Raw genomic sequence first — 12,433 nt, forward strand, 5'->3', positions numbered from 1 at the left:
TTGTTGAAATGGATCTTAAAGAATCGACAGTGCTCTTTCAAAACTGCTGGAAAAGCGAAAGTATCATGTTTTTTCTTTTGCTTTTCGATGATATCTTTGTTTGGCCTTAGTTTTATTGTCCTGAACAGTATTGGCTGCTTATTGAATAGGTCAGAAACTACTGTCTCTAATTAGAACTGATTTATTTTTAGCCAAGTATTGCTTTGTCATCAGTTCTAACCATAGATACTCCCCAGATGACTCTGCAGGTGCTGGTAAAGCTACACTGAATTTCAATATTTCCCATAATCTCAAGCTTTTTTATAAGACTGCTATATTATCCTGGTAAGTTTCTAAGCTGAAAAAATGGGGTGGGGTGTTCATTTAGTCATTAAAATCAGAATACAAACAATCTTTTAGGTTGATGCTCGTTTGGTGTCGAAAGAAACTTCCTAAAATGACAGCAAATCCAACTAGTAAACTGGAGTAATTGCATGATCTCCCTGTATGAAAGCTAAAGTAGAAAGTTGTCTACATAAATTGTTAATAAACCTGCCAATCAGAAAATGTTTTTTCTCTTTTAGCTAGAAGATATTTTCCAAAAGACTGGAGAGTCAAGTTTTTCATTGGAGCCATGTCAAATCTTTGAAGTTTGTTACAATACCAGCATGTCAAAACGGTTTGATGACTTGAAAGAGGAACATGGTTTGAAGTATGGCTATCACGGCAGCCGATTAGATAATTTTTATTCAATTATACAGAATGGGCTACAAGTTCACATGATGAAAGTATGAATTGTTTTCTTGTTGGTCTGTAGAATGGAAAATCTAGAAATATTCCTCGTTTTTTATATGTAGGGAATGAATAGTGTTCTTATTGATTGTCAGAAATGAGGACATTCTATTATTATGTGGGGTTTGGTAGAAATATAGTTTTTTGTTAAATTGCAAGGACTTTTTTTAGTTTCCCATTATAAAACTCATCCTCATTTGGCTATTATATTTTTTCATTCAATTCAAATGACTCTACACTAAATACTTTCAGAATGGTATTTTTGGTGAGGGTGTTTATCTTACAGACGACTTGGCAATTACCATGCCGTACACAAAGAGTGGTATTGTTTGGGATCACACATCGCTGGGTGAACAAGTATCTTGTGTTGCGTTCTGTGAACTGATCGATCATCCAGGTGTTAAATGTCAAGTTGAAAATGATACCTCAAAAACAAGAGCTACCGCTAAAAACTCTGAATCAGGCGAAGTTCCTGAGCGTTATTTTGTTGTGACCAGCAGTGAACTTGTTCGAATCAAATATATTCTGGTTTTTTCTACCAAAAAGAGTAACAAAAGGTAATGTTTTACCAGAATTGGGAAAAGGTTACTTTTTAAAATTTCCACTAAAAGGGAATTCCTATCTGTTTTTATAGACAAATAAAAAAAAAACAGGAGGTAAATTATGTCATGATATCAATAAAATTCTTTCTTTTACCTACAGTAATTCAACTATTTCAAACTACTTGTTATTCTGTTAAATCCGAGGTTTATTTATTTAGCTTTAGACACTAGATAGGCTAACTGTTTTAACAGATTTACTGTGAATATGTGCCCAGTTTTATGGTCAACTAGTGCGCCATGTTGTTTTCTATGTACATTTTTTGAACATTTGAATTTCAAATCATATGAATCCCGTTGTTGACAACCAGATTGAAATACAAGATAGTTAGGTCTTTCTGCAGCCCAACCTAATCAAGTAGTTAGAGATCAATGGTTAAAACCCTTATGACTTCCCCAAGGCAAAACCTTTGGATCTACTTGGCCTATTGTTCTTACTGTTAATGATGTACTCAATAACCTTTGACATTTTTTTGGATTTAGGTCAGTCAAGAAACCCAGCATATGTTCACAATATCCAGTATTGACAATTCTTGTTGTTTATTTGGCATTTCTATTACTGATGGGTTTTTGGAAGTCCAGAAGTTTCCAAATGTTTTATCGGAAATATTTTAGTGGTATGAATAATGATGACGAGGATGATAGCTTTGTGTAGTTTTGTATTTGTATGACCTCTGACTTTTCAAGCAAAACCATTATAGAGACCCCCAAGCGGTTTGCGTGATGTCGTGATAGGGGTTTTTTTCTAGCCTGATTACGTAATTTTGAAATTGGCTTTCGTGATTGCTTGATCAGAGGTTAAAACGTGAGCGTGATTCGAAAAATTTTTGAGCCGTGTGCGATTAATCCAAAAGATACCGCTTGGGAGCCTCATTAATACAATTGGCCAAAAGAGTTTTGCTGCCTTTTTTATGACATGGTCTTTCGACAGTACAATCGCTTACATGCATGCTCTTACAGAGTGAAAGCCTTGTGATTATAAAAAAGAAAAATTTAATCTATAGCAGATTTACCAAGAACTTGTGGCCAGGATTTTTAAAATCTATTTGGTTCCTCTGATTCTTCCATAGACTTGATTCTTAGATCATCCTAATGATCGAGTGCCAATTTCAAAAGTGTTTTTGTGGGTTCAAAAGAAATCTTTTTACCAAAAACTAATAATTTCAGTACTCTATTTTGGTCAGCAATGAGATGAAATTGATTAAAAACAAAAGTCATCTTCCTCATTTACATTATTCTTTTTGAAAGAATTTTTGGACCTACCTGGAGGTCCTATAAATTAACCTTTGTTCGTCCGTCCGTCCGTCTGTCCGTCCGTCCGTCCGTCTGTTACCAACTTTTCTGGAAATTGGCTCATTAGTTTTTTCTGATTTTTGGCACAAAGATGCAAAATGGCAATACCCAAAATGTGACGGAGCCCGATTTTCGAAAAAAAAATTTTCCGGCCGAAAATGCCGGAAATATGCCGGAAAAACCGGTTTTTTGACATTTTCTCGAGATTTCATCATTAGTTTTTTCTGATTTTTTGCTTAAAGATGCATATTAACAATGCCCAAAACATGGCCGGGTCCGATTTTTGAGAAAAAATTTTTTCCAGCCGAAAATGCCGGATATATGCCGGAAATCACCGTTTTTCTGAATTTTCATTAGACTTTTTCCTTATAATTGGTTGTTTTTTCATTCAAAAACATTATTAATAGCAATGCCCACCATCAAGCATGTTTCAATTTTCAATAAAATTGATTTTTGAAGCCGGAACTATTATTAAAAAAACGCTGGAACAACCTATATTCGCCGGAAAGACAGTATTTCTTGAATTTCTCGAGCTGTATTTTTTTTATGAAATTTTGCACACTGACAATACCTAAAATGTGACAGAGCCCGATTTTCGAAAAACATTTTTTTCCGGCTGAAAATGCCGGGTATATGCCGGAAAAACCGGTTTTTGACATTTTCTCGAATTTTCATCTTTAGTTTTTTCTGATTTTTTGCAGAAAGAGGTGTATGCGCAATACTCAAAACATGACAGAGTTCGATTTTTTGAGAAAATTTTTTTTCCGGTCGAAAATGCCGGAAATCGCCGTTTTTATTTTCTAGAAACCTTCTTTATTAAGCTGTGCGTTTTTCTGATAGTGTATTGTTTTTATAAAGAAAAGCGTTTAATAACTTTTTTACTTTTTTTTGCATAAGTTTTTTTCAATAGTATTGATAATTTCTACCAATAGATATGCTTTCATTTTATATATTTTTGTATTTTGACCAGTTATGTGTTTCATTGTTTCAATGTTCATTGGTTAGTTTTGGTAACCAGGTAGGTCCATAAAAGTATCACTTGTTATTATATTTATTTGTATTTTTATGTAGTTAAAATCTTAGGAAAATTGAAAAAATTAAAAATCTATTTTTTTAATGATTTCGGTCTTAAAATCTTTCTTTTTGAAAATATATACAATTTTCAGCAATTTTCTACTTTTTCTCTGTTGTGTTTGTTTTACAACATTTTATAATTGTCAATCAATTAAATTTTGTAGTTTTAGTTTGTATTTATCGATTTTAGTTTTCAGTTTTAAATTTTTAGTACTTGTCCTTTTTTTCTTGGGTTAGGGCTGAAGAAACATAACATTAATGTTAAAATTTCCATACAAGACATCTTTTGAATTGATGGGAACTTACTTAATATTCTTTTTAATAAGAACAGATATATTTTTTGTTGAGGCTCAGCTGCCCTTATTTTCCTTGCAATTTGAGCCTCAAGTTGTTCTTATCATGTTTGTTCTTGTTTCTAGTGCAAAAATTCTTAAGGGTTTTTTGCGTTTTTTTAAAAACTCTTTAATGCTTAAATTTAGTCATTCTAGGTTAAGTTTTGTTCTTTAAAATTGTTCTTATTTCTCAACATTTTTTAGCCTCATTTTTCTCAGAAAATATTTCTTAGATAAAAAAAGGATATAAAATGATAATTTATTTGAATTGTTAATAAAAGGATAGCCTGGAGACCATCATTACATTGCTTACATACATAAATTAATTAACCTTGTTAGTTCTGTGCAGACATTTCTTGCCTTGGTTCACAGTCCCTTTCTCAATGAAAAAAAATGCGATATATAATGTAAAAAAGTAGATAATTTTAAACTCATTTCTTTTATTTCCAGATGTAGAACAAGCAAAAAGACTGAAATTAAACAAAAGAAACGAGTACATAATAAAAACCATAGTAACAACAATGAATTCATAGACAATACAAGAAGGATAACATGTACCATGAATTGTTGATTGCACTTTCTGGTCTACCAGGTGCCATCTTTAAAGCTGACAAATATGGAGGACTTGAGGTAAGCTTGTCCTTGTATCAGTCGTTTATATATCCAGAGAGAAAATATTCGATTCTATTTATAAATCTCACTTAGGGTTCTCACTTATGGCTCCCACTTAAGGCTCCCACTTATGGTTCCCATTTAGGGCTCCCATTTTAAGGTTTTTCCAATTAGGGTGGTTTGAGGTAAATTTGTCCTAGTTTAGATTAATCGACTTTCATATCATAGGCATTATTTAGGACTCGTGAAGTAGTATTTTAAGCATGAATAGCCTCGTTGAAAATTACCACACGCTATTGATGTTAGTTGCTTTAAAATAAACTCTAGAATCGCAAAAATTTTCTTTCAATGCTGTATTACCTCTTCTTATTTTAAGTGCGAATGTCGTATATATCAGACATGGGCTATGTAGGAGGGCGAAGCCCACCTGTAATGCCCAGTTTGAGTTAGAAATCGTAATTTTTGGTCTAACTCGTAGGAATCAAATTGGGCTTCATGGCCAAGCAAAAAAAAAATCAAAAGTGAGTCTTTTCAACGAGATTTTAAGCTAAAAAGTCAAAAAAAAAAGCAAAAATTTGTCAAAAATCCACTTTTTTAAGATTTTGACCGTTTTTTGACCATTTTTGGTCAACGAGTGATCCAAGAACCTCCAAATTTGGCCCTGATTAACTTGAGTCTGTAAAGTTTGAACTATCGATTTTCTTTAAAAAATATAGAAAAAAATGACCGTGGCACTTAAAGGGTTAAATACTAAAAGAATACAATTATTATCATATCCCTCGCTTTAAACTTACTTATAATTGCTTGTCTCAAAATAAACCGCCTTCTAAGAAGAGCCGTTTATTGAAAACCTCCTCAGAGGGGCGTTTATAAGAAGGGCGTTTATTCAATGTAATATAATATTCAATTTTTGCTTCGATACTTTTTCCAGGTGACGAAGAATTTACCTTTCTTGCACCCAAGTGAGGCTGAGCTTTTGGACAAATTATGCAGTTTGGGTGGTCATTATCGAAGTCTACTGAAGTTTATTGAAACGTACAGTGTGGACTTGTCACCTATCGATCACTTGCTTAAAAGTATGCTCTAATTATAATTGAACTTTGTCAGTGTTTAGATTCCTTCAATCTCATCGGAGTTTTGCAAAGAGATTCTTCCGTCTCAATATCAAATCTCAAAATCAAGCGGACTTTCTACACCATTTTAAAGAGTCTGAGCTTATTTTATCTTGAAAATTTTGAAAATCTTTAATTCGAACATCTGCATCGTACAGTTTATATATTCTTTTGAAAAAATAGCTGGTTATGAAAACCATTGATTGACATATGTTATAAATGACGAGGGTTGAAATTTATGAAACCAGTAAAACTATCCTAGGCTTACCTTTTAAAGGAAAGATACAATATAATGTTTTCTGAGTGACCAACAGCGATGAATGGAATCATCTTTAAGTGCAATATTTCACTGTTTTCTTGTATATATGTGACTTCCCAAGCGATTTAAAGTACCTGAAAATCAGACCGGTCTTGGTCCGGTATTACGAGTGGTCTCTAGTAGCGGTCAAATTTTTGTTTTAGATCAGCCTCCAGACTTTCTACTTCTAGAAATGTGATCTCTAACGGTCGTGGCCGCTTCTAGACGCTCGTGGCCGATCGTTAGACCGGTCGTGGCCGCTCACTAGACCGGTCCTGACAGCTCGTTGGACTGGTCAGGGCCGTTCGTTAGACTGGTCCGGGCCGTTCGTTAGACCGGTCCAGGCCGCTAGTTAGTGATTTTTAGTAACAATTACATCAAAAAAATGTTGTAAAAGGATGTCAACCGAGCGATCGGGGCCGGTCCCCTTGACTTGTAGCGGCCTTTTGGTAAATTTTTACCGGTCATTTACCGGCCCTTAAAAGACCGTCTAAAGACCGGTCCCATTTTCAGGTACTTTAAATCGCTTGGGGAGTCACATATATCAATGTATACAATATTTCAAATATCAGTCAAGAACAGAGATAAATTTATTTACCTGATACTCGGAGTTTCGTGCCGTTTCAGTGTATCGGATGAATAAATTTAACTCTATTCTTGACTGATATTCATGATATGCACCACTGCAATGACTTCACGAAATTATGCAACTTTTCTATCTTTGTTCCACCCAATACGTCACTTTTTCTATTGTTTAAGTGACGTATTGGGTGGAAACAGACTTGCAACCAATATTTCAATTATATATATTACCACTTTTTTAGACGATAATCGAAACCCTTTGGAAGGGCAGTATTTACACGCCTTTTGTGCTGGTTTGACGTCAGTACTCAAACCTTACCAGGATTCTTTAGTCCAAATTGAACGCAGAGTAAGTCCAACAACTTTTTTTGAAGAAAAGTTTTTACTATAATGATTTGCTTAATTTTTTGGAAATCTTTTTAAGAGCTGCAGGTAGCTGAGTTTTTTTTAATCTGCAACAATCAGCCCCTTTCCTGGGGCAATTTCTCCCAAGACTAAGACCACTGTACACAAAGTTCTTCCGTCTCAGACAAATTTTCGTCTCAGCGAGGTTTTTTCGTCCTGAAATCCAACAAAAGTTTGAAAAATTTGAAGAATATTGCCTAATTTGTTGTTTAAAGTCCAATTTCCCGCTGCTAAGATTTGGAAAAAGTTTTGAGCATTTCACCTGAAGATAGCATTATATACTTATATTTATATCAACTTTTTAGGTGATGAAAGATCCTTATACTTCGTTATCGCACATCCATAGAGGCTTGGAAGAGGTGAGTGAGGAAGCACTTATTCTGAGTGTAATGTAAATAAATAATTATAATATTCGCGTGGACTTTTTCACGAATTGAGAATCTAAAGTTTTTGTTTTTCTCCCCATTTCTTTAATTTTTCTAGGGGTTTTAGCCAAAATTCGGATTGTGAATTTTTTGCGTGAACTAATTTTTGCGAAAATGGCCAAAATATGTATTGCCTCAATTTTTGTACTCTCGGAAGCTATTATAAACTGTATCTTCTCAAGACCCTATCTTAGACAACGTTTTTTACTATTGAATATTGAACCGTCTCTCTGGGTGCTATCAAACATCGTTGCGCCCCTAGGTCCCTAACGCTGGTCTAAAAGATTTTAACGTAACATACCCATTTCTCTAGAATGATCGAGTCAAGCTAAACAGCTAGGAGCTGTTCATACGGAGGTGGGCTTGTCAAAATCTGTGACGTAACGTTCGTTATCAAATCCATACATTTGATACTATCCAGCTTGTATGATTACATAATCAGTCTGAATCAGTCACGTGTATTTGTTTTTTATTCTTCAGTATTTCTTCATCTTCCCTGTTTTGTCTGGTTTGGTGGAGACAATGGACACTAATAAGGTATTACAATCTCCTACAAGATTGGCAAAGAACCAGAACCCCTTTGGGGTGCTCTAAGTTCTTTTTACTTTTAAGTCTCTTTTGCTTGATAATAATAGGGCTAAGAACCGTGAAATCAATTCTAGCTCTTTCTTGTTCAATTTCAAATTTACCCAAATGTAAACAGAACTTACATAAGTCGTTAGAATAAAAAAAATGTTCAGACCGAATTACCCACCACTAGAATTTAAGGTCGGATAACGGCAAGACAACATTATTTTAAGTCCGACCTTAAAGGTTTTTTCGTAAACCTTATTTCATGAGAGCCTGGATTCTAATCATGGCTGTAAGTTCAAAAAACAAAGTAGGAGAAATCTCAGCTTCAAATTTCAGAAAATGACCTTTAGAAAATTGAAAGGAATACCACAGGCTTAAATCAAAATCTTCTTTCAAATGCAACCTCGTCCCGTGTATCCCAGGCTTTATTTACGTTTCTGATGGACGCCATAGAAAAGTTGGTAATACGCAGGGAACGATGTTGCTTTAAGATGTTGATAATTTCTTTCATTTGAAAAGGCAATGCAGGCTCTTCCAGAAAATGTTCGTACACCCCGGGTGGAGGATATATTGTCCGGGGAGTTGCGAAAAATCATCAAAATTTGCCTTGTCCGGGGGGTAAATTTGCTCTGTCCGGGGGTAATTTGCTCTGTCTGGGGGTAATTTTAGGTTGTCCGGGGGGTAAAACCCGTTGTGCGGGGGGCCAAAACTCACTTTGTCTGGGAGGTAAATCACTGAAAATTGTTATATCCTCCATCCCCCCCTTATACAAATTTCATATGAAAAGCTAGTGTTGTTTTCATATTTTTCAGTTGCACGGTTGTCAGGTTTTGGAGTTGTTGTACAATGAATCAAACACAGGCAATCCAACCGTTAGAAAAGCTATCCTCAAGTAAGATTTTCCTCGACATTTATTCTTAAAAACTCCCTTCAAAACTTGTTGACAATTTTTACGCCTGTATTAGTCTTACGGGAACTTATTTTTGCGGTTACTAATTTTTGGACCTACCTCGGAGGTCCTATAAATTAACCGATGTCCGTCCGTTCGTCCGTTCGTTCGTCCGTTCGTTCGTCCGTCTGTTACCAGCTTTTCTCAGGATTGGCTCATTAGTTTTTTCTGATTTTTGGCACAATGATGCAAAATGGCAATGCCCAAAATGTGACGGAGCCTGATTTTCGAATAAAAATTTTTTCCGGCCGAAAATGCCGGAAATATGCCGGAAAAACGGGTTTTTTGGCATTTTCTCGAGATTTTATCATTAGTTTTTTCTGATTTTTTGCTCAAAGATGCGTATTAACAATGCTCAAAACATGGCCGAGTCCGATTTTTGAGAAAAATTTTTTTTTGGCCGAAAATGCCGGAAATATGCCGGAAATCGCCGTTTTTCTGGATTTTCATTGGACTTTTTCCTTATAATTGGTTGTTTTTTCATTCAAAAACATTATTAATAGCAATGCCCACCATCAAGCATGTTTCAATGTTCAATAAAATTGATTTTTGAAGCCGGAACTATTTAAAAATCGCCGGAACAATCTATTTTCGCCGGAAAGACAGTATTTCTTGAATTTCTCGAGCTGTACTTTATATTTTTTTATGAAATTTTGCACACTGATGCAAAAGATGAAAAAGGTTCTTAATTGTAATGCCCAAATTATAGCATGGTCTGATTTCCAAAAAAAATATTTTTTGCATGCGGATCTCGTTAAAATTCGCCGGAATAGCCGAAAACCGGCATTAAACAGGTTTTCGTAATTTTCTCAAGCTATATACTTGAAGGATTTCACGATTTATTGCACAATTAAGTTTCAGCGTCAACAGTTTGTCAGAGCCAGATTTCTAGGCAATGCGTTTTTTAGCCTAGCTTATCAAAAGGTCCATGAATAGATTTTTGATTGCTTAAATCCATCCAAAAAATTACTACAGACAGAACCATTTTCGCGCGCTTTTTACTTAGTAGATTTTTTTTTTCTTTTAGGTTGGTAATATTACATAATTGAATGAATGAATAGGTTTCCCGCGTTTTTAGCTTTACAATGCAAAGTCATCAATAATTCATTGTGTTCGTATTTTTTTCTTAGTGTTCTTCACCGCAGTGTTAATTTCTCTCCTCTTCTCTCTTTCTTTATCTTTCACACACTCTCTGTCTCTATAAAAAGATGCATGAAAAATAAATTCTGCGATGAAGAGTTTGAAGAAAAATAAATACACCAGTAAAATATTTTGTCTAGCACAAACGTAATGGGATAATATGCACTCTTATAAAAAAGCATTTGTGTGTCGAAAGGTTGAAAATTGTTAGCTGTCGGGTGGGTGGTAGCTGAATGTTCGAGTAATAATATTCGTTTCAATGTTCCTATTTTTATACAAAACCTATATAAATTAACCGAGAATGTACTTTGGAAGTATTTTGTGAAATTCTTACTCTGGAGCTGCACTTAAACATATTTTTAATGATACTTCTCTTTATCTTTAGAATAATAAGCAATAGAAATACAAAATAAAATAAAAGAAGAAACCAATTTGATAAAATCCATCAAATACATTTTATCAAGCAATCACTTGAAAACCCCTGATAGCTGAACTCAAGTTGCAGACACACTGAAGATTCAGTTGAAAGAAGTATTGGAAGTAGCAGCTAAGAAGAACGAAGAAATAGTAAAAGAAGAGCTTATTTTATTAGGAAAATTTTGTAAAATACTTATCGAAAAAAAAGTAACAAAAGAGGCATAAAAAAAGAAAACCGAGAAAAAGAAAATAAAAAATATAAGAAAATATAAAAAACAAAAAAAAACAAAAAAATAAATAAACAAAAAAAAACAACAAAAAAAACATGCCCACCAAAAGAGCTGATATCAGCCAAAGTCAACGAAGGCACCGCCAAGGTAGTAAGGGATACTCTCTTTTACTTCCTTGGTTTGACTATAATCGCCATTACGAAGGTCAAGAAAGGCACGACCATTATAAACGCCACTCGAACTTACAATACTTGCAATACAAATATACAAATAACGAACCCCTTGCTTACGATACAAGTTTTTTGCTAATCACTCGGCTTATTGTAGATGGAGATGTAGAATTAAATCCAGGGCCAATTAACAATGCAATTAAATCTCCAAGAGGAAGACCAAAAAAGAAAACGTGTTTTCGAGGAACCCCAAACAACATACATAATAATACTGTAAATTTCATCAGAGAAAACAAACCATTAGGATTGAAAAATCTAGGTCAAAATGTCTGTTTCTTCAATTCAGTTATTCAATCATTATACACTATTGATACCTTCCGTGAATTTGTTAAAACTCTTGATACCAATGACTCCAGTATTTTAGCAATCAAAGACTTATTTTCTACAATAGAAAGCTCTGAATCACCCATAGAAACGTACGAATTTATAAAGTCTATAGAACTTCCAGGCTACGATTATACACAACGAGAACAATTTGATGCTCAAGAGTGTGTAAATTCTATTTTGAACCATGTGTATCAAGTTCATTTTAATGAAATTCCTGCAGAAAGTTCATTTCGAGTGTCATTTTTGGAATCAGTTTTATGTCAAAGATGCAATAATCCTTCTGAACGGACAGAATACTATATGTGTCGGATTCAATTTCCTAGTCTTTTAGTCCTGATATTCGATGAAAAATTAATTGAGAATTCTAAGATCCTTACGGCGAACTTATTGAAGACTACGTATGCTCAAATTGCCCAAAAGAACAAATGCCACAAAAGTAGAACCCTATTTAATGTTTCTCATGCTTGATCATCCAAACTTGTAATTTTTTGCTATGATCAAACACCGGACGCTTAAAGAAATTAGTTCCAAATTTAAATATTGAAACAGAAATAGAAACGTTCTTCTCGGGACACTTGAATTGCAAGCAATTGTTTATCATCACGGCGATACACCTGATAGTGTCATATACATCTGTTGTAAAATATAATGACAATGGTATTCAGTAATGTGATCATGTTACCGTTATTAAAAATGATGAGTTTAACTGCAGAATTAGTGATAAAATAGTTCCACTATTGATTTACAGAATGCAATCGCAAAATTGATTCTTTGCCTCTGAACTCCGATAATAACATTCGTGACCAAACCTCTATTGAAGATAGCATTTATTGAAGTTCAGAAATCCATTTCAAAATTGAATCAAAGTTAGTTGGAACCGACAAAGATAAACCTAAAGAGATAAATACAAATGGCAATTTGAATACCATTGAATTTTCTATTGATCAATCATCAAATATTCAACCAGAAAAAATGATAAAAAATGCCCTCCTCAAAGAATTAGAAAATCAAGAACGTAAAGTCACGGCATCGAAAAACAAGCTAGAGTCCGATATTATTAGGTC

At 34.1% G+C, this 12,433-nt stretch overlaps 2 protein-coding genes across 2 annotated transcripts; both read left to right on the plus strand.

Annotated features, from left to right (window-relative positions):
• The first annotated feature begins 569 nt into the window (after positions 1-569).
• Positions 570-2,566, plus strand: LOC136824134 (protein mono-ADP-ribosyltransferase PARP16-like). The gene is made up of 3 exons (XM_067080296.1): positions 570-767; positions 1,024-1,328; positions 1,854-2,566. The coding sequence occupies exons 1-3, from the start codon at positions 648-650 to the stop codon at positions 2,023-2,025; spliced, it is 597 nt and encodes a 198-aa protein (XP_066936397.1). The 5' UTR covers positions 570-647; the 3' UTR covers positions 2,026-2,566.
• Positions 2,567-4,523: 1,957 nt separating this feature from the next.
• Positions 4,524-8,972, plus strand: LOC136824130 (gamma-tubulin complex component 4-like). The gene is made up of 6 exons (XM_067080294.1): positions 4,524-4,699; positions 5,613-5,757; positions 6,916-7,022; positions 7,384-7,437; positions 7,984-8,040; positions 8,889-8,972. Exons 1-6 carry the CDS (start codon positions 4,622-4,624, stop codon positions 8,970-8,972), a joined length of 525 nt encoding a protein of 174 aa, XP_066936395.1. The 5' UTR covers positions 4,524-4,621.
• Positions 8,973-12,433: the final 3,461 nt, after the last annotated feature.

Source organism: Clytia hemisphaerica, unplaced genomic scaffold, assembly GCF_902728285.1.
Source record: "Clytia hemisphaerica strain Z4C2 unplaced genomic scaffold, Clytia hemisphaerica genome assembly, whole genome shotgun sequence".
In the NCBI taxonomy this organism is placed as follows: Eukaryota; Metazoa; Cnidaria; class Hydrozoa; order Leptothecata; family Clytiidae; genus Clytia; species Clytia hemisphaerica.

Excerpts from the sequence above, each read along its gene's own strand:
- LOC136824130 (XM_067080294.1), top strand. The coding sequence starts at position 4,622 with ATGTACCATGAATTGTTGATTGCACTTTCTGGTCTACCAGGTGCCATC. Across the intron at positions 5,758-6,915 it reads TATCGATCACTTGCTTAAAA|ACGATAATCGAAACCCTTTG; the intron begins GTATGCTCTAAT and ends CCACTTTTTTAG. Across the intron at positions 8,041-8,888 it reads AGACAATGGACACTAATAAG|TTGCACGGTTGTCAGGTTTT; the intron begins GTATTACAATCT and ends CATATTTTTCAG.
- LOC136824134 (XM_067080296.1), top strand. The coding sequence starts at position 648 with ATGTCAAAACGGTTTGATGACTTGAAAGAGGAACATGGTTTGAAGTAT. Across the intron at positions 768-1,023 it reads TACAAGTTCACATGATGAAA|AATGGTATTTTTGGTGAGGG; the intron begins GTATGAATTGTT and ends AAATACTTTCAG. Across the intron at positions 1,329-1,853 it reads ACCAAAAAGAGTAACAAAAG|GTCAGTCAAGAAACCCAGCA; the intron begins GTAATGTTTTAC and ends TTTTGGATTTAG.